Source organism: Carcharhinus amblyrhynchos, chromosome 12 (assembly GCF_965287045.1).
Source record: "Carcharhinus amblyrhynchos chromosome 12, sCarAmb.v2.hapA, whole genome shotgun sequence".
In the NCBI taxonomy this organism is placed as follows: Eukaryota; Metazoa; Chordata; class Chondrichthyes; order Carcharhiniformes; family Carcharhinidae; genus Carcharhinus; species Carcharhinus amblyrhynchos.
Window position 1 is genome coordinate 17,056,324 of NC_137335.1, and position 21,943 is coordinate 17,078,266.

The window sequence follows — 21,943 nt, forward strand, 5'->3', positions numbered from 1 at the left end:
GTGTCTGCATGGGATTCCTCCGGGTGCTCTGGTTTCCTCCCCCAGTCCGAAAGAGGTGCTGGTTAGATGCATTGGCCATGCTAACTTCCCCTTCAATGTACCCGAACAGACATCGGACTGAAATTTTCACAGTGACTTCATTGTAGAGTTAATGTAAGACTATTTGTGACACTAATAAATAAACTTTAGACTTTATACTTTGTTGATGATGTCATTCAGATCTACAAACTCGAGCTTGTTGTTCTGTGCTATCAGCTCAGTGAGGGGAATGATCAACATTACAGTCACTCTCTGGAACAGGAAATATATCCTCATAATCAGTATCCTCAGATTACCCTGCTCTTGCATTCCACTTTATTATTCAATGGATAAGTGCCGTTCCCGAGCAAATGCTTAATCTGCCTTTTTATTTATTCATTCGTGGGACACGAATGGGCCAGCATTTATTATCCATCCCTAGTTGCCCTTGAGAAGGTGGTGGTGAGCTGCATCCTTGAATCGCTGCAGTCCACGTGCTGTGGGTTGACCCACAATGCCGTTAGGGAGGGAATTTCAGGATTTTGACCCAGAGACTGCGAAGAACATAAGAACATAAGAAATAGAAGCAGGAGTAGGCCATCTAGCCCTTCGAGCCTGCCCCGCCATTCAATAAGATCATGGCTGATCTGTCGCTGCTCAGTTCCACTTTCCCGCCCTCTCCCCATAACCCTTAATCCCCTCTCTTATCAAAAACCCATCAACCCGCGTCTTAAAAATATTTAGCGAGGCAGCCTCCACCACTTCAACGGGCAGAGAATTCCAGAGATTCACCACCCTTTGAGTGAAGAAGTTCCTCCTCAACTCCGTTCTAAACTGCCCCCCTTTTATCTTGAGGCTGTGCCCCCTAGTCCTACTGTCTTTTTTGAGCAGGAAGAGTCTTTCCACCTCTATCCTATCCATCCCATTCATCATCTTATACGTCTCAATGAGATCTCCCCTCATTCTTCTAAACTCTAACGAGTACAAGCCCAGTTTATTCAGCCTCTCCTCATAGCTCAACCCCCTCAACTCCGGTATCAGCCTAGTAAACCTCCTCTGCGATATATTTCCAAGTCAGGATGGTAAGTGGTTTGGAGGGGAACTTGCAGGTGGTGGTGTTCTTATGTATCTTGTCCTTCTAGATGGAAGTGGTCGTGGGTTTGGAAGATGCTGTCCAACAATCTTTGGTGAATTGCTGTAGTGCATCTTGTAGATAGTACACAGTGCAGCTGCTGAGTGTCGGTGGTGGAGGCAGTGGATGTTTGTAGATGTGATGCCAATCAAGTGGGCTGCTTTGTTCTGATGGTGTCAAACTTCTCGAGTGTTGTTTGAGCTGCACCCATCCAGGCAATTGGGGAGTATTCCATCACACTCCTGATTTGTTCCTGGTAGATGTTGGAGTGGCTCTGGGGAGTCAGGAGGTGAGTTACTCGTCACAGTATTCCTAGCCTCTGACCTGCTCTTGTAGCCACTCTGTTTGTGTGGTGAGTCCAGTTGAGTTTCTGGTCAATGGTAATCCCAAGGATGTTGACAGATGTTGATTCCAGAAAGAGATAATGCAAGTTTGATTGTAGAATGCAAATGCAATCTCCAGCTTCATATTGTGGTTTGCTTGCTTATGTTCACTTGTCAACGTCCACCCATCGATTGCAGTTTCCTCCTCTGTCGCCCTGCCTATTCTCGTTCTTTAGCAGTAGTGGCTTAAAATTGCACAACAGCACACGAAAGTTATGGCCAGATAAAAACCTGGCCACTATCTTTCTGGTCAGAGTGAGGTGGATCAACGTGTACGAAGTGTGTTTTGAATGGATTCATAGAATCAAAATATCTCTACAGTGTAGGAGGAGGCCGTTCAGCCCATCGAGCCTGCACCAACAACAAATCCACCCAGGCCCCATCCCCGTAACCTCACATATTTACTCTGCTAATGCCCCTGACACTAAGGGTAATTTAACATGGCCAATATACCTAACCCGCACATCTTTGGACTGTGAGAGGGAACTGGAGCACCCAGAGGTAACCCACGCAGACACGGGGAGAACATTTAAATTCTACACAAGACAGTCACTCAAGGCTGGGATTGAACCCAAGTCCCTGGAGTGGTGAGCAGCAGTGCTAACCACTGTGCCACTGTGCCGCCCATGTTCGATGGTTTTCCCCTCTGAAACACGAGCGCTCAGACTGTCCATTGTGATCCCATTGACTAGTTCCAGCATTGTTCATTTGATGTCATATCATGGTGTCTGACAGTGGCTAATTTTGTAACTGACTGGAAACTATCTGCGATCCATTGTCTGTAATGATAGACTATTGTGTCACTAACTACAGGGAGACAATGGCTTAGTGGTAAGATATGGTGAAATCTGAATTCAGTAAAAATAAATCTGGAAATAAAAGTCCAATGATGACCATGAGACTGCTACCAGACTGCTTCATGGAATTGTTATGTCCTCTTAATGATACGCGGATGTCCTCGATGGTCAATTGCTGTAAAAAATCTGGTTCACTAATGATCTTTAGGGAAGGAAATCTGCCATCCTTACCCAGTCTGGCCTACATGTGGCTCCAGATCACAGCAATGTGGTTGCCTTTTAATTGCCCTCTGAACAAGGGCAACTAGGTGATGGGCAATAAATGCTGACCCAGCCAGCGGCAACCATGTCCCACAAATGAACTCAAACAAAAATGTGCACGTTGTTGAAGAGGATCTTGTCGGTTTGTCATGTGGGCAAGTCTCTCCCTGAGAGCGAGCTATGGCATATATTGACCATCATACATAATGAAGTGCCAAGTCATTTTACTGGATGCTCGCTTCACTTCTCATCAATGTTGGTGCAAAAGTATCTATTTTCTACCATTATTTATTCTTCAGAAGTCTCTTTCACGTGGGTGGCATGGTGGCACAGTGCCAGGCACCCGGATTCGATTCCCAGCTTGGGTCACTGTCTATGTGGAGTTTGCATGTTCTTCTTGTGTCTGTGTGGGTTTCCTCCGGGTGATCCGGTTTCCTCCCATAGTTCATTATTGCCCAAGCCTAGTTGCCCTTGTTCAGAGGACAGTTGAGAGTCACTCACATTGCTGTAGCTCTGGAGTCACATGTAGGCCAGACTAAGTAAGGATTGGCAGATTTCCTTCCCTAAAGGACATCAGTGAACCAGATAGGTTTTTCCAACATCGACAATGGTTTCATGGTCATCAGTAGGTTCTTAATTCCAGATATTTTTCCTTGAATTCAAATTCCACCACCTTCTGTGTTTGAATTGCTGGATTATTAGTCTAGCAATAATACCAACAGGCATTTGCCTTCTTTGTGAAGCAATTCCATTTTATGCATGAAAGAAATGAGCTGGACATCGTGTTGTGATCTGATGGTTTTCACCACAATTTGGGCACATATTTGAGTGTATTGTTCCCTAGGCTTCCTGGCCCATCTGGCAAAATGTCTACACACTTTTTTGACCTGAATTATTTTCTCAGAGCTCTTGCCAAACTATCAAACATTGACGTGCCTTCTGTTTGTGGCTCAAATGCCTGAAGGCCCTCTGTCCTGAGATATAAGAACATAAGAGCTAGGAGAAGGAATAGGCCATCTGGCCCCTCGAGCCTGCTCCGCCATTCGATAAGATCATGACTGATCTTTTTGTGGACTCAGCTCCACTTACCTGCCTACTCACCATAATCCTTAATTCTTTACTGTTCAAAAATCTATCTTTGCCTTAAAAACATTCAATGAGGTAGCTTTAACTACTTTTCTGAGCAAAGAATTCCACAGATTCACAACTGTTTGGGTGAAGTAGTTCTTCCTTTACTCAGTCCTAAATCTGCCCTCCCTTATTTTGAGGTTATGACCCCAAGTTTTAGCTTCACCTACAGTGGAAACGACCTCCCTGCTTCTATTTTATCTATTCCCGTCATAATTTTATATGTTTCTATAATATCCCTCCCCAGTCTTCTAAATTCCAATGAGTTTAGCCCCAGTCTACTCAATCTCCCCTCATAAGCCAGTTGAGACAATGCATATCGCCTTTTTAGTGGGTCATTGCTCCATTAGGACTGTCCATCACCATTGTCAACAATTAGGTCTTGAACTCTAATAATCCATCAATCCCACGCCATGGTTGGAGCTCACGGTGAAGAAAAGAAAGATGCTGGAGCCAGTATATTTAAACCCTTCTCTATCCCATTACCAATGTGTTTTGTGCCTTGGAGATACGCAGAGATGACACCAGGAGCTTTATTTATAGTACTTTAGAATACCTGCAGTCACAAGACTACTGTTTCCATTTCTCTTCCTTCTAACCACACCCTTGCTTTGCTGGCAGTTCACAAATACCATAGAATCCCTACACTGCAGAAGGAGACCATTCAGCCCATCGAGCCCACACCGACAATAATCCCAACCAGGCCCTATCCGTGTAACTTTACATACTTACCCTGCTAAAACCTCAGACACTAAGTGTCAATTTAGCTTGGCCAGTCCACCTAACCCACATGTCATAGAATCCCTTCAGTGCAGAAGGAGGCCATCCGGCCCATCAAGTCTACACTGACCACAATCCCACCCAGGGTCAATTCCCATAACCTAACGCATTTACCCTAGCTAGTGTCCCTAATACTAAGGAGCAATTTTAGCACAATCCACCTAACCCGCACATCTTTGGAGTGTGGGAGGAAATCGGAGCATCCAGAGGAAACTCATGCAGATGTGGGGCAAATGTGCAAACTCCACACAGACAAAGGCCCAAGCCGGGAATTGAACCCAGGTCACTGGTGCTGTGAAACAGCTGTACTAACCACTGTACCACCCAGAAAACAGTCAATAGATGCATTAACTAAACACCAAACAAGTGAACAGTTGACTCTCGCGCTTGTCAGGTAAGCAGAGGTATTGACTGAGAAACTAAGTGTTTTCATTTTATGTTATATTGCACCAGATTCACTCTATCTACAAGCAAATTTTTTACACAGAGGGTGGTGGGTGCCTGGAACTCGCTGCCAGGGGAGATAGTGGAAGCAGATACAATACTGACTTTTAAGGGGCATCTTGACAAGTATATAAATAGGATGGGAATAGAGGGATATGGTCCCAGGAAGGATAGGAGGTTTTTGTTTAGTTGGCAGCATGGTCAGTGCAGGCTTGGGGGCCGAAGGGCCTGTTCCTGTACTGTAATTTTCTTTGTTCTTTGTTTCATACATAAAAAGAGTGATTATAGACAAAATCATGGCAGAATTCATAGGGATTGGACTGAGGAAACTAACACAGTTTATGATTAAAAATGGAAAGAAATTTTTCAATGGTGAGTTCAAAATAATGCATGTGTGAAAACATGAACATCATCGTCATGGTTATGGCAGCTTCTTTCAGTAATGGACTTTGTGAAATGGGCCATGTAGCAATCAATAAACGTGGCATAAGATTTTAGCCAAACAACCAGACTCAAAGTTGATAACTGATTTGATTTGATTTGATTTATTACTGTCCCATGTGTTGGGTGTTGGGATACAGTGAAAAGTATTTTTTCTTGCAGACTAAGCACACTGTTCATAGAGTACATGGGGAGAAGGGAAGGAGAGGATGCAGAATGTAATCATAACTGGGGTGTGGAGAAAGATCAACTTAACATAAGGCCGGTCTATTCAAAGTCTGACGGCAGCAGGAAAGAAGCTGTTCTTGAATCGGTTGGTATGTGACCTCAGGCTTTTGTATCTCTTTCCCAATGGAAGAAGGTGGAAGAGAGAATGCCGGGATGCATGGGGTCCTTGATTTTGCTGGCTGCTTTTCTGAGGCAGCGGAAAGTGTAGACGGAGTCAATGGATCTGAGGTCAGTTTGCATGATGGACTGGGCTACGTTCGTGACCCTTTTGTAGTTTCTTGAGGTTTTAGGCAGAACAGGAGCCATACCAAACTGTGACACATCTGGAAAGGATGCTTCCTACAATGCCACACGGCCAGATGTGCCCAGCTCCCTGCAGACTGGGTACAGGGGGGGTCTGCCTAGTGTCATAAGGATTTGGTTATTTGTTTCACTATTTCCTTGAGTTGTACAGCAGGGAGGCAGGTGCTAGGTGTTTACATCCGGAGCTACATAGTAGCTAACACTCAAACACTGATTAGAACTGCACCACTAACAGAAGGCTCCCTCTCTGTCTATCCAGCAGGAGATAGTAACTCATTTTACAGTTTATATTCTCATCATGGAACTCTGCAGATCAGCTCATTTATATTTGCACTTTTGAATGCAGGGGAACAGAACACAGAATTATATAGCACTCAACTGGTTGCCCCTGCTGTGAGTTCTTTGGCAGAATTACCCAATTATTCCAACTTCCCCTCTCTTTGTGCTGTACGGGTTTCCATTACAAATACCTACGGCATTCTCATTTGGAGGCTTTTTCCCAGGTGAGAAGTGTCAATTACAAGGGAAGAACAGGTTCAAGGGGAGAGGAGGAAAGTTTAAGAGAGATGGGCGGGGGAAGTTTTTCCACGCAGAGAGTGGTGAGTGCCTGGAACACGCTGCCAGAGGAGACGACAGAAGCAGGCACATTAGCAACATCTAAGAGGCATCTAGGTGGGTACCTGAATAGGGAGGGAGGGCGGCACAGTGGTTAGCACTGCTGCCTCACAGCGCCAGGGGCCTGGGTACGAAATCCCGCTTGGGTCCCTGTCTGTGTGGAGCCTGCATGTTCTCCCCGTGTCTGCGTGGGTTTACTCTGGGTGCTCCAATTTCCTCCCACAGTCTGAATGACGTGCGGGTTAGGTGCGTTGGCCATCAGTGAACAAGCGCTGGAATATAGCTACTAGGGAATTTTCACAGTAAATCCATTGCAGTGTTAATGTATGCCTATTTGTGCCAAAATAAATAAACTTTAAACTTTAACTGACTCGAGGGATATGGACTGAATAAGGGTAGAAGGTTATTTTTAATTTAGTTAGAGCATTGTGATTGGCACGGGCTTGGAGGGCCTGTTCTTGTGCAGTACTTTTCCTTGTTCTTTGGAAGTTGCTACTGAATGTACTCCCACCATCAGCTTGTCTCAGATAGTAACAACTCACAGCCTTAGATCAGTCCTCCTCATCTCCTCTCTGACTTGCTGTGTTTAGGTGATGGAAATTTGTCGAGTGGGAAGTGACACTGTGGTATGCTAATGTGTCACAGGAGGATGAAAAGCTGACCTCGGACTGACAGCGTTGTCACTTTTGCTTGCGGTGGAGATCATTAAATACCTAATTGTTATTCAGGGCTGTGCACGAGCTTCCTCACTCTGCAGTCGGCCCACTCACAGTAACTGATGATTGGGGGTTGGTTGGTTGAAATATCTACAGCCTCCTAATTGCTGTGAGGCTTTTCAAGGTTCAATGTATATTCAGTATCTTCTTAATCAGTAGGTTCAAGTCTCAATCCAGAGCCTTGCGTACATTATCCCAGCTATTGGAGATGTTTCAGATGTTAAGCCAATTGGGCAGCATGGTGACACATAGATTAGCACTGCTGCCTCACAGCATTAGGGACCCAGGTTCAATTCCAACCTTGGGCGACTGTCTGTGTGGAGTCTGCACATTCTCCCTGTGTCTGAGTGGGTTTCGTCCAGATGCTTTGGTTTCCTCCCACAGTCCCACAGATGTGCAAATTAGGTTGATTGGCCATGCTAAATCTTTCTTTGTTCTTTGGGGTTTTAGTTAAGTCGGGCAGCATGCAGGCTTGGAGGGCCGAAGGGCCTGTTCCTGTGCTGTAATTTTCCTTGTTCTTTGTTCTAAATCGCCTCTTTGTGTCCTAAGACATATAATAAGAAATCTCACAACACCAGGTTAAAGTCCAACAGGTTTATTTGGAATCACAAGCTTTTGGAGAGCTGCTCCTTCATCAGGTGAGTGCTCCTAAAGCTCGTGTTTCCAAATAAACCTATTGGACTTTAACCTGGTGTTACTGTGCCCAACCCAGTCCAAAGCCAGCAGCTCCACATCATAAGATGTTTAAATAACGGGGTAAATAGATGGGATTAAGCCTGGGTAAGATTTGGTGCCGACTCAATGGGCTGAATGGCCTTCTTCTGCACTGTAGGGATTCAGTGATTCTAAGTGGTGAATGTAAAAGATGCTTTGACACTGTTTTGAAGAAGGGTTGCTGTACCTTGTACCTTTGCTAATATTTAGTCTTCAACCAATCTCACTGAGAGACAGATCACCTGGCCAAGTGTTTAACTGCAGTTTGTTGAACCTCAAAATGGTTGCCCTGTTTCCCACACTACAACAGCAATTGCACTTCTGAAAGTATTTCATGGGCTGTCAAGTAATTTTGGGCGTCCAAGTTATTTCTGTCTTTCTTTCCAACCCCCAGTTACTGGTTAAACAGTTTAAGTAGTTATGATTGACTCAAGATTCGTCCAATAAAATAGGTGTAGTGGTTATGACCTGAAGCTAATGAATTCATCACAAAGCAAGGATGACCATGGGAGAACTGTCCAATGGAGAGCAAATTCCAGCACCCATGTCACTGAGGTGTCGTGTAATGACTTCAGTGAGGCCCAGGAGGTGGGCCTCTTTGAGTATGAGCTCCCTAACTGAGCTCATAAATTGCCTGTCCAATCAGGGAGCCTCAAATTTATCTAAATATGGGCATCATCAGGGCTACTGGCACTCCGAATTCTGATTTTATACCTGAATCACTCTGGTAGTGGAATTGTGTTTGTAAGTAAAGGGAATCTGGTGAAGTGACACTGGCCTCTGAGAAACTATCTCATGTTAGGGCTCCCATGAGGAGAAATGTTGCTGCTAACACCGAGATCTTTCCACATGACAGGATCTGCAAGACCCAGGAAATTATTTACCAGAGGGATAGTCACTCTTCCTGGAGGGGCCAGGCGTAACTGGCTTGGGAGGAAATAACACCTGGGATTAACACTGCCTGTTGAACCCTTGCTTGCTCCAAAACCAGAAAATCCTGCGTGAGGTTAACAAACTTTTACTGATTCCTATGGCAGGCGGGACAGTGAAATTTGCCCCAGTGACTCTAGAAGGAGATAGTGGTAATTGGAAAAAAATTAGCAAAGGGAAGGTTAAAGCAGTTCTGGACATAATAGGAGTTCCTTGCAGGTGGACTGACTAGAATACTTGCCCTGTCAAACTTCTAATCCTTCGGTTACAAATAGGAGGGTACTCGGTTTCAGGACTACATCAAGCTCATGATCTGCTGGGATCACAAGGGAAGGAGACAGTGAGCAAATATCCATGGCAGTGCATGTGGGCACCTACACAAGGTGCTCAATAGGGGATCATAGGAACAGAAATAGGCCATTCAGTTCCTTGAGCATGTCCCATTCAGGATGTTCATACGTTATATGATGATATGATTCAAACATTTGCAGAGACAGGTAAGGAGGTTATCAGTCATGTCTGTATGAGGTAACCACTGTGATACATTAGTCATTGTGAAGTCGTTCCATGTATTTTGTTGTTACATAGATTGGTGGAATCTTCTGATGATTGAACTTGGCATTACCAATCAATTGGTTATAGTCAGGACACTAAAACAGTTGCAAGTATGCAGCAAGTATATATCACAGCATCCCAAAGGGCTTTGGAACTCTAGTCTTATCGTGTGAGCGATCCTGTGTATGCTTAGTCCTGTTTGCTTCAATCTATGCAAAGACTCCATTTTAAGATATTTCTGCCGATGCACAATTACATTTAAATGCTAGACTGTGGGGGTTAACTAACTCTACTAAGCTTAATATAGCTTCACTATATATAGAATCAGAAGGCGTGACGGATTAGCTAAAAATTGACTGCATTCCTGAAGGGTACATATTGCAGGCAAACAAGTTTCCATAACAGCAGCTGTAAGCATTGTTTTTCTAGATGGAGACAATACGTAAAAAAACACTTTCAATAATGAGATAAGGGTTGAAATATAATTTGCTTTCAGGATCCTGTTCGAGTTCAGTCTGGGGCTTGGCTAAGAAGCCAGTCTCTTTGTTAGCTTTTTTGTTTCTGCCATGTTAATTCTTTCTGTTCAATAAAAGAAAACCACTTTAAAACTCATACTAGTGCTGTTCTTGTCTCTTTAAACTATCCTTGCAGCTGCTGTTATGAGAAACTTAGGAAATCACCACAGCCAATTTGTGCACAGGAAGATCTCACAAACGACAATGTGATATGGATCAGACAGGTTGATTTTCTGGTGCTGGCTGAGAGGGTGATTATTTGCCGGGTGAGCTCGCCTGTTCTTCTTTGAAGAGTGCCGCAGGGCCTAATTTCCGTCAACTGGAAAGGCTGGCCAGGGTCTCAGATTAACATCTCCTGCTGAAGACAGCACACCCTATTGCAGTAATCCCTCAGTCTAAGGCCGAGGATTTCTGCTCCCGTTCCCCTCAGGCAGGTTTAGCGACTGGAGCAGAGAGGCCCAAGCTATGTTTTATGTCTGCAGGAATTCTTGCCGCAATTGTCTCCGTGCGGTCTGCCACGCCCCCACCTGCCAATATTGGGAATACCGACGTTCAACATTGGGATCCCCATTATAATAAACTTGCTTGTCATTATCTGGCCTCTACACCTGACCAGCCTCCCCATGATTTTGAGCTTAGTGTGCGGGCACTCCAGCACGGCTATGATTGGTTTCCCCCGGCCTGTACCTGGCAGGCAGACCCACTGGAGGAACACAGGTTAGGACATCGCTCAGGGTGGGGAGGGTCATACTCTGAGGGGGACAGTTCCCAGGCAGTGCTGGGGCCAGGGCCTTGGGGAAGTGCCAGGGGAAAGTGCCAGGGGGCGGGTTTCCATGCACGGGGGTGGGGGGGTGGGGGGGGGATTCCATTTGAGTATGGGGTGCCCTATTTAGAGACAGCCCTGAATTTTGGGAAGCCAAGTGGAGTGGGCTCGATCAGAGCCAGCGGGGTATTGTGTGACCCATCCCCCCTTCAGTTCTTACGCACTAAGTTCTGAGCAATGTGGTGGAGAATGCTATGCTTGGTGTCAGCATCTTCAAAGCTGCTTCTCCTGCCCGCTGCCACACTCTGCATGAGGAAAGGTCAAATTCTGACCTCTTTGGCAATGGTTATACTTGAGAACGAACATCAAATGAACAACATGGCCACCACCTCGTTGCTGTGTGCGGGATCTTTCTGAGCATTCCCTACATCACAATGCTACAAAAGTTCTCCAGGAGCTATGCAACACTTTGGGACATCCTGAGGCTACAAAAGGGGGTTTCCATTGTAAGACCTCCTCTTAAGGCAAAACTATCCGGGGCACAGCAATCATCAAGAATTCTCCATCACCTTTTGTAATCATCTGAATAAGGACCATGAGGAAGCCCTCTTGGAGCATGAGCTCCCTGATTGAAGTAATGATTGCTTACCCAATCAGGGAGGCTCACCTGTGCATATAATGAGGTGGGTCAGGTCTACTGACTATCCAGAATCTGACTTTGTACCAGAAACACTCTCAGGAGTGGAATTGAGTTTTTAAATAAAGGTGGAGGAACACTGGGCTTTGAGGTGTAATTTCAACCCCTGAAGTTCCAGCAAACAGCAGATCAAACAAACAATTGATTAAACAATTGTCCAGAATGCGTTGCTGCTTTTCTGGTGGTATCACGGAATATCAGCCTAGGGCCTTCTGTGCCCGCTGGGCACAGCAAGGAGAGGTGTGCATTATCGACTCCTTTAATCACATAGTAATTTGATGTTTTAAGCATCATTTCCTCTTTGTTTTTTGTTTTGGGTGGTTCCCCTCCCTTTGGGTGCTGCCCCTTTTAATTTGTCCCTTAATCAATTTGATCTAGATTATTCGGTTGAGCCAAAAAAGGTTGACAGACAGTCAGGGCCTCAGCTTAATATCTCAACAGGCAACCAACGGAGAATTCCCTCACACCACATTCATATATCAGTAGAGCTGGACTGCAGTTACAAATTGCGATCGGAACCCACCACTTCTGATTCAGATGCAACACTGGGCCATGCTGACACTTTAATCGCTGTATTTGAATTATGTATCCTCTATATCTAAGCACAGTAACTTAAACCATAATAAAAATGACTAATGTTATTTTGAATGCTGCAGAATGCTTGTAAATAATCCAACAAGGGCAATTTAACTGAAGTGGTTGTTCTGTACCAGGAACTTTCCGAAGCAATTAAGGATTTAGAATGACATAATTTATCCTTCAATCCCAGTGACTCAGATAGATAAGGGAAGTTTAATAAATCACTCAGTTGGAGTAAAGAAAGAGAATGCATGGAGCATTGGCTTCACAGGCTGGCCAGCATTTATTGCCCATCCCTAGTTGCCCTTGGAGGGTAGTTGAGAGTTACCCACATTGCTGTGGCTCTGGAGTCACATGTAGGCCAAACCAGGTAAGGACAGTAGATTTCCTTCCCTAAAGGACATTAGTGAACCAGATGGGATTTTCCAACAATCAACAATGGTTTCATTGTATTTAATAGATTCTTAATTCCAGATTTTTTAAATTAAATTCAAATGTTACCATCTGCTGTGGCGGGATTCGAACCCAGGTCCCCAGAACATGAGCTGAGTTTCTGGATTAATAGTCTAACGATAATACCACTTGGCCTTCACCTTCCCTTAAATGCTCCTCAATCACTTGGGAGCAGGCCCTGCGTCAGAATCTTGGCAGCCAATCTGGATTAGCCAGCAGCACTGCCAGCCCAACAGTGCCACCAGGAGCAGTGGCCACTGCTGGAACTACAAGAGCTGAAATATCGCAGCTGGGTGTGAAGCGGCCTGTAAGGGGCCACTTAAGGGTGTCAGCTAGCGTGAGGGTGGGCGAGGCAGCTTAGGCCTGGCCGGCCTCCTGTCGCATTTCAGCCAGGCTGGAGTCAGATGGCAAGGCAGCAGGAAGACCACTCTGGGTACTTTATAGACTCTTCAGCCTACATAGCTGCCGACGTGGGGAATGGTACAATTCGGCTCTTGATTTATGACAAAGCATCGGTGCTGACACTGGAGTGAAACATTCGTGGTGCTTAAGATGGAATTGCTTATACCGAATAAATCACAAGCCTTCAGTCAGAAAAAATGTCCCTTGGCTTTATTTTTGCTGTGGAAACCAAAATTAATCAATCACCTCAATAACTAAAATCCCCTCAGTCTTCAATGGGCATTGCCTTATAGAAACATAGAAGATAGGAGCAGGAGGAGGCCATTCAGCCCATCGAGCCTGCTCCACCATTCATCACGATCATGGCTGATCATCCAACTCAATAGTCTAATCCTGCTTTCTCCCCATAACCTTTGACCCCATTCGCCCCAAGTGCTATATCTCACCATTTTTTAAATAAATTCAATGTTTTGGCATCAACTACTTCCTGTGGTAGTGAATCTCATAAGCTCACCACTCTTTGGGTGAAGAAATGTCTCCTCATCTCTGTCCTAAATGGTCTACTCTGAATCCTCAGTCAGTGACCCCTGGTTCTGGACTCCCCCCCTACTGGGAACATCCTCCCTGCATCTACCCTGTCTAGTCCTGTTAGAATTTTATCAGTCTCCATGAGATTCCCCCCTCACTCGTCTGAACTCCAGCAAAAACAATCCTAACCTATGATCAACTTACAACACTGAATGCTGTAGTGTACAATTGTTTGGTGTTCGATTGTTTGCATTTGTTAACTATTCTCTGTTCCTCGTGATGTTTGTCAAGCCTGAGTGTGGTCGCAAAGAAAGAGAAACTAAACTGCAAACCAACAGCTGGAAGTGTGGAAGAGAGGATATTTTAAGGAACTGTAAGCTCCTACAAGCAAACTGGTCTCATCTCTGTGTAACTCCAAGGCACAAAACACAACGGCTGAAATTCTCTGATGTCAGATGCCCGGCTCCCACTGCCAGCGAGAATGGAGGATTTGATGTTCAGCCAAATCGCCATTCGCAGAGGCGGGACTGGAGAATCCCACCACAGAGCTGAGACGGAGAATCCAGCCCAATGGGTGGGATCTCCCCCCCCCCGCCCTCCCCCGCCATCATGGCATGCTTTGTGGTAGTGGATGTGGCCTGCTATTGGCTGGCAATGGGATTTTCTGATCCCTGTGGTGTCAATGTATTTTCCAGTTTGCACCTTCTGCAGCTGGTAAACCTCGGACGAGGTTTTTGCCATCCGTGAATCCAGAAGTTTCCTCTGGTAGGGAACGGCCAGAGAGTTTGGCCAATAAATGCACTGAGGGTCTCACCTGCCAGGAGCCCCTCAGGAGGAAAGCTTGGAGGTGAAACTCAGCCATGATTTCGCAAAGCATATTCCCAGGCGTGGTTTTAGAAAATCTGATCTGGAAGAACCAACTCAGGGACGTCTAAACTGGTTCAAAACTATTAGGCAGAAGTCAATGATCATCCAATGAGAATAATTCACACACACTGCTGACAGGAGGGGCAAAACATCCATAGGGAGCAAGACCATATTAAAAAAATGTCACAGAATCTCAAATCAAATGACTACTGAATGCCGGATATGAAAACAGATTTGACACGCATCTCACTGAGCTTCCTCATGGGCTTGTGGATGATCAACATGGAATACTGGGAAGAATTCAGATTCTGAATTGTTGAATACTAGGAAACATGAACTGAAGGTGAGAGGGGGAAAGTTCAAAGGCGTTATGAGGGCCAAGTTTTTTTATACAGAGAGTGGTAGGTGTCTGGAACCTGCTGCCAGGGATGGTGGTGGAAGCAGATACAATAGGGGCATTTAAGGGGCTTTTACATAAAGACATGAAAATGCAAGGAATAGAGGGATATGGACCAAGGGCAGGCAGAAGGAATTAATTTAATTTGGAGTCTTGCTCGCACAACATCTTGGGCCGAAATTCTATGTTTTATGAATTTAAAGGGACATTACTAGCAACACTAAATGCACAGTTCTTTGTCCTGCTGAAATATTATTGAGTGCTGGTATAACTGTTCCAAACTGTCATCCAGTTCTGTGTGTTGTTAAAGTAAAAGGTAATTCAGAACTGAATCCTTGTGAGTTTTCTGTACTTTTAGCTTCCTTATGGAAGATTTTAATGAGTCCACAGGTCCGGTTTTCAGCCCCGCTCCTCCTGGTGTTGAGTAGGTGGTTGGAGTGCCCGGGTCCATTTTCAGATCCACCGTTACTGCGGTTTTATTCTCTATACTTATTCCCACCTCTCCACTTAAGGAGAGTGACATTTACATACTGATACGTCTGGGGCAGAGCTTCACGCAACGGGATTGAAGACAGGGAGCTGGTGGGCCTGGTGAGATAGATACATTCCTTTTGAGCAAGAGTATCAAGGCCTGGGGCAGGTACATGGAGTTAGGCCAGAGCTCAGGCATGATCTTATTTAACAGCGGAGCAGGCTCGAGGGGCTGAAAGGCCTGCTCCTGCTCCCGTATTCCTTCCTTCCTATGGAAGGGAAGAAGGAAAAAAATTGCACTCAAATGGCACATCCCTTGAGTGTCGCAAAGCGGTGACAGCCATAGAGTGAACTGGCGAGTAATGTTGCCTCTAAACTGCGCATGGGGTATGACCACATAGCAATCAGACTGTCCTGCGCAGCCATTTCAAGGTGTGTATGTGCATGGATCTGGTGGGAATCTTAAATGGGCCACGAAATGCAGAAGAAAAAGGACAGTGCACAAAAAGGGAAATGACATTGCTTGTAGCATGCAGGCATTGCTGTAATACAATGTAGGACACAAACACCTCATCCTTAAATCTTGAGCTTCCCTCACGGGACATATAGTGGTGAAGGAATTGATTTTTGAAATCCCTCCTGTTGTTTAATAAGGTGATATCATTACATAATACGAAACAGATAGATAGAAGCATGTAATCACATTGTGATACTCAGGGATACTAAGTGGTTTCTTCACACAGTAACACCAGGACGATGTACTGGTCCCAGAAACACACAGAAAACACCCTTACCTGCCAATCAGCAGAAACTCTCCCAGGACCCCCAGCCTCCTCATCGCCATCAGCAGACCTCGCACTGTCATCCCCTCACAGAAACAGACGACAACTCTCGCTTTCGGCAGCCTCTCCCTCAGCTTTCTCAGCAGTCTGTCGAAGACCTTCTCCCCGGCATTGCTGTAGATTTTACCTGAGTGAGCAATGCATAGTCCCTCCTGTGCGGCTAACTCCTTGAAAGCGTCCATGCCACTCTCCCCGTAGTTTCCTGGAACAGAGGGGAGACACCTTTGATTAAGAGTCGGCCTGGACAATGGCCATCGCAACAGCATTATGGACAGTGACAACTCTAGTTCAGTGGTAGCACTCACACCTTACAGCCAGAAGATTGCGGTTTTAAGTCCCACTCCAAAAAATAAGCACATCATTTCACCTGACACTCCAGTCTGGAGCACTGAAGGAATGCTGCATTTTCAGGAGCATTATTTTTCTGGGAGAGATATTAACCTGAGACCCAATCTTCCTTTGAGAATTATTTTGAAGACCAGGAGAGGTTCCCCAGTGTATTGGCCAACATTTTTCCTTCAATCAACATTGCTGAGGACCAGATTATCATATCAGGGATGAAATGGGGGTCATTGCCCTTCATATCAAGGCAGCATTTGATCAAGTTTGGCATCAAGGAGACCTGGCAAAACTGAAGTCAATGGGAATCAGGAGGAAAACCTGCCATTGGTTGGAGTTATGACCGGCGCAAAGGAAGATGGTTGGAGGTCAATCATCTCACCTCCAGGACATCACTGCAGGAGTTCCTCAAAGTGGTGTCCTAGGCCCAACCATCTTCAACTGCTTCTTCAATGACTTTCCTATCATCATAAGGTCAGAAGTGGGTATGTTCACTGATGACTGCACAATGTTCAGTACCATTCGTAACTCCCTAGATACTGGAATCATTCATGGCAAGATGTAACAAGACCTGAACGGTTTAGGTTGACAAATGGCAAGTAACATTCATGCCACACAAATGCCAAACAATGATCACCACCACCTTGATAACTAATGGCATTGCCATTGCTGAATCCCCCACTTCAACATCCTGCGGGTTACCATTGACTAGGAACTGAACTGGACTAGCCAATCAAATACTGTGGTTACCAGAGCAGGTCAAAAACTAGGAATACTGTGGTGAGAAACTCACCTCCTGACTTCCCAAAGCCTGTTCACTATCTGCAAGGTACAAGTCGGCAGTGCAATGAAACGCTGTCCATTTGCCTGGATGAGAAGATATCCAACAACATTCTAGAAGTTCAACGTCATCCAGGACAAAGCAACCTCCTTGGTTGCTATCCGTTCCACAAACTTTCAATCTCTCCACTACCAATGAACAGTGACAGTCTGTGTATCATTGACAAGATGCACTACAGGATCTCACAAGGTTCCTTAAACAGCACCTTCCAAATCTATGACCACTGCCATCTAGAAGGGCAAGGGCATTAGATATCTGGGAGTACCACCACCTGGAGGTTTCCCTCCAAGTCACTCACTATCCTGACTTGAAAATATATCACCATTCCTTCGTTATCAGTGGGTCAACATCCAAGAGCTCCCTCCCTAACAGAACTATGGCTGTACCTATAGTTGGGCCTAGAACACTACATATGTTGCAGCGGTTCAAGAAGGCAGCTCACCGTATCCTTCTCAAGGGCAATTAGGGACGGGCAATAAATAATGCCTAGCCAGCAATACCCACATCCATGGTGGCACAGTGATTAGCACTGCGGACCTGGGTTCGATTGCCGGCTTGGGTCACTGTCTGTGTGTCCTCCCTGTGAATGCGTGAGTTTCCTCCTGGTGCTCCGGTTTCCTCCCACAGTCCAAAAGACTTGCATTCTCCCTCAGTGTGCCCAAACAGGTGCCGGAGTGCGGCGACTAGGGGATTATCACAGTAACTTCATTGCAGTGTTAATGTAAGTCTACCTGTGACAATAAATACACTTAAGGTGAAGAAAAATCTGCCTGTTTTTTTCCATTTCTGTACGTGGGACTTTGTTATGGATAATTTGCCATGTTTCCTACATCACAACAGCGACCACGCTCTGGAAGTATTTTATTGGCACTCACTTTGGATGGGTGGAGAGGCACCTGTGTTTGTGAATAGTGTGATATAAATACACATATTGTGTCTTTACTTATTAAGTAATTGGGTCAAAATTCCACCATTTCAGATGTGCAAACTATCTCCATGTAGTGTTTAACACATTTTTAATGGCCACTTGCTGATTTATCAGATATCGAGAAATGAAAACTGCAAACACGTCATGGTTTTGTGTAGCATTGCTTTGGGCACGAGTTTAATACGGCTGTGATAGCGGTGGTTTCAGAACCCTATGCAGTTGAACTACGCCCCCTACCCCTCACTGCCGGTATTTCCCACGGCAGATGCGGCAAGCCATTAGCTGCCGGTGGTATGTTCCAGTCCTGCCAAAATCTATGGGCATTCGCATGGCTCACCCACAGGAAAATCCACTGCAATGGGGTGGCTTTTGACAGTATTGGAAGATCCTGCCAGTTTAAAGTATTTTAAAAGTTTATTTATTTGTCACAAGTAGGCTTACATTAACACTGCAATGAAGTTACTGTGAAAATCCCGTGGTCGCCATACCCCAGCGCCTGTTCAGGTGCACTGAGGGGGAATTTAGCATGGCCAATCCAACTAAACAGCGCGTCTTTCAGACTGTGGGAGGAAACCCACGCAGACACGGGGAGAATGTGCAGACTCTGCACAGGGAGTGACCCGAACCAGGCATTGAACCTGGGTTCCTGGCGCTGTGAGGCATCAGTGCTAACCACTGTGCCACCATGGAAAGTGCCTGAAAATCCTGCCCTTTTTTTGTCCATTTGGTAGGGTGAGGCGGAATGAAGGCAGCTGCAAGGATGAATGTTTAGCACTATCACTCAAAAGCTTGTTTATCTTCAATGAAACAAATGAATTTGACATTTCAAAGCCCAAGACAAAATACATTGATTGAAATCAATTATCAGACAAGAGTTTTCTTCACTTAAATCTCAAGCAAGCAGAGATGCTCCTGAAGATATGGGAAGTTGGGAATCCCTTCTATAATTCACCCAAGATACGGAGGAAGCAGAGCCCTAGGGTGAGGAGTTTAGAGATGGCTCAAAAATCTATTTGCAATCCTTCACCCATTTGAGCTGGCAAATGTCGCTACTAAAATATAAATAGGAACTAATCGGATGCAAACATGTGAAGTATTGGCTTGGTAAGATCAGCAACAGGCACTGCAAGGTTTATATTCTGAAATGCCAGTTGGCCTCCTGTATGTGGGCTGATTCATGCTGTTGATTCGTGTACACTCGAAGCAACATTTAGATGTCCACACTCAGTTCACTGATGAATTTTAATGCGCACAGTATCCTTATATTACTGATTGTTTTGATTCAAAGACATGGCTCAGAGGAGGAAGAATTGAGATTTGACACGCCTCCATTAGTCATGTAGCCCTTTCATCTCAGCTATACATTTTTAAAAAACCTGACATCAGGAAAATGCAACCCTCCTGAGTAATGCAAAATCCTGCTGATGTAATTCAGTTTTTATTTCTATCCGAGCAACAGGGGAAATAATAATTTACTAAATGCACACACACACACACACACACACACACACACACACACACACACACACACACACACACACACACACACACACACACACACACACACACACACACAAACTAACCTCTCTGTCAGTCTTTCATGCACAATCCAATGATCTGTCAAAACCAGCCACTGAATCAGTAAGCCTGAACGTGCAAAAGTGCCTTTATAGGAACATTGGAAGAGAAGATGGCCATTCAGCCCCTTGAACCTGCTTCCCCTTTCACTTATAGAGTCATAGGCCAGAATCTTCCTGCCCCGGCCGCCACGGGAATTGTAGCAGGCGGGACATGATCCATGAAAAGGTTTGTTGGCCTCGGATGGGATTTTCCGATCTTGGGGTGAGCACAGCCGGAAAATCTCATCCAGCGAGTCACGCAATTCAGGAAAGACCCTTTGGCCCACCATGTCTGCACCGACAATATTAATCATAAAAGAAGCACAAATCCCATTTCGCTGTACTTTTTCCATATCCTTCAATGTTACATTCCAAGTGCTCATCCAAATATTTTTGAAGAGGTCGTAAGGCTTCGACTACCTTCTCAGACAGTGCATTCCTGATTCCCCCACCCTCTGAGTGAAAAAGATTTCTTTTCTCAAACTCATTCTGTACCCCCTGCCCCTTACCCTAAAACCATGCCCCCTTGTGATTGACCCCTTAACCAAGAGAACAGCTCTACTCACCCTGTCCATACCCCTCATAATCTTATATACCTTAATTATGACCCCACTTAAAAATTAAATCCCACCAGCTGCCATGATGGGATTTGAACCAACACCCTAGAATAGTAACTGGGGTCTGAAGATTGTCGGTCCACTGACATTATCACTATGCCAGCGTCTCCCCCTGCTTTCCCAGAGTGAAGCAATGGTTCATCCGTATCTTAATGCCGTCTGCTCGCCTTGGTTCTGTAACTACAGTGGCGCAGTGGTTAACACTGCTGTCTCATAGCACCAGGGACTTGGTTCAATTCCAGTCTCAGGTCACTGTGTGGAGTCTGCATGTTCTCCCCGTGTCTGCGTGGGTTTCCTCTGGGTGCTCCGGTTTCCTCCCACGCTCCAAAAATGTGCGGGTTAGGCAGATTGGCCATCTAAATTGCTCCTTAGTGTCAGGAGGATCAGCAGGGTGAATATACGGAAACAGGGCCTGTGTGGGATTGTGGTTGGTGCGGATTTGATGGGCCAAATGGCCTAATTCTGCATTGTAGAATTCTATTCTATATTAATACCCTTGTCTAACAGCAATCTATCAGTTTCAGCCTAATGAACCCAGCCCCAACAACTCTTTAACGGAGAGAGTTTCATGTTTTTAATTAACTTTTCTGTGAAGAGGTGCTTTGTGAGATCACCACTGAATGACCAGGCTCAGATTTTAAGATAACATCCCCCTACAACCCCCCACCACCGTTCTGAACTTCTCCACTCAAGAAATCATTTCTAAATTCTTAAATAGTCTTTCAGATGTCACCCATGTCAGTCCATTAGTCTCCTATATGCAGGCGAACACAAGCCTTGTCTAAGCAACCTCTCTTGACAAAATAATTCCTTTAGCTCATGTATCATTTGGTGAAATTCTGCTGCATTCCCTTGAAGGACAATTTATTCTTTCTGAGATGAAGTGCCCAGGACTGAAAGTTGTATTAAAAATTGGCAGAACTTTAGATGACCTGAACATAATATGCTTTCATACTCCAAAGCTCTTGTGTTAAAGAATTATATCCCACCAGCCTTTTAACTCGTTTATGTATTTATTATGTATTTCAGTGTTTTTTTCCTGTAATCAGACCATTGAATTTCTCTGTTCCCCTAGAGTTCCTCACTTCTCACTATGTAGCAAATACCTTGACTGATCTTTCATGGGTCCTAGCTATCTACCATAGAAATATCCACTCACTCAATCTATCAATGTCTCTTTGCAACTTTATGCTTCCATCTACACTACTTCCCGAGCCATTTAATGTAGTCACAGAGCCATTGGAGTGACCTTAACAAAATAATTCTAAGTCCAGGGCAGGCGTGAAATTGGGAGAGCTTCGATCCATTTTTGGGTGAGTTCAAATCTTATCTACTTAAGAGTAAAACAAAAGCCATCAGAAATGGTTTCTTACTTGTAGGGAAGTGAGTAGGGCTTAAATCACCTGAATGCTGGCTGATAACAGCAGAGGGCGCCATTGCGCATGTGCAGATCTCTACCAGCTGAGTCTGACTCTCAGTCAGCCTCAAACAAAGCACCATCCCCCCAGCGGAGGCCTGCGGTCTATTGTGACCCCCTACTACCTGAATTGATTGAAACCACGATCCCCTCACAATCAGCAGCCTGACAGCCCCTGTGATGGGCAGCTTTCCCCCTCACCCACCATGATTGGTGATTTGCT

The 21,943-nt window shown here is 45.1% G+C and overlaps 1 protein-coding gene across 1 annotated transcript in view; it reads right to left on the minus strand.

Annotated features, from left to right (window-relative positions):
* Positions 1-21,943, minus strand: part of LOC145350544 (metabotropic glutamate receptor 1-like) — a 220,770-nt gene that overhangs the window by 159,575 nt on the left and 39,252 nt on the right. Inside the window, exon 2 of the mRNA XM_080199744.1 lies at positions 15,912-16,161. Within this exon, the coding sequence (XP_080055870.1) occupies positions 15,912-16,161 (250 nt within the window). The remainder of the gene's footprint in view (positions 1-15,911; positions 16,162-21,943) is intronic.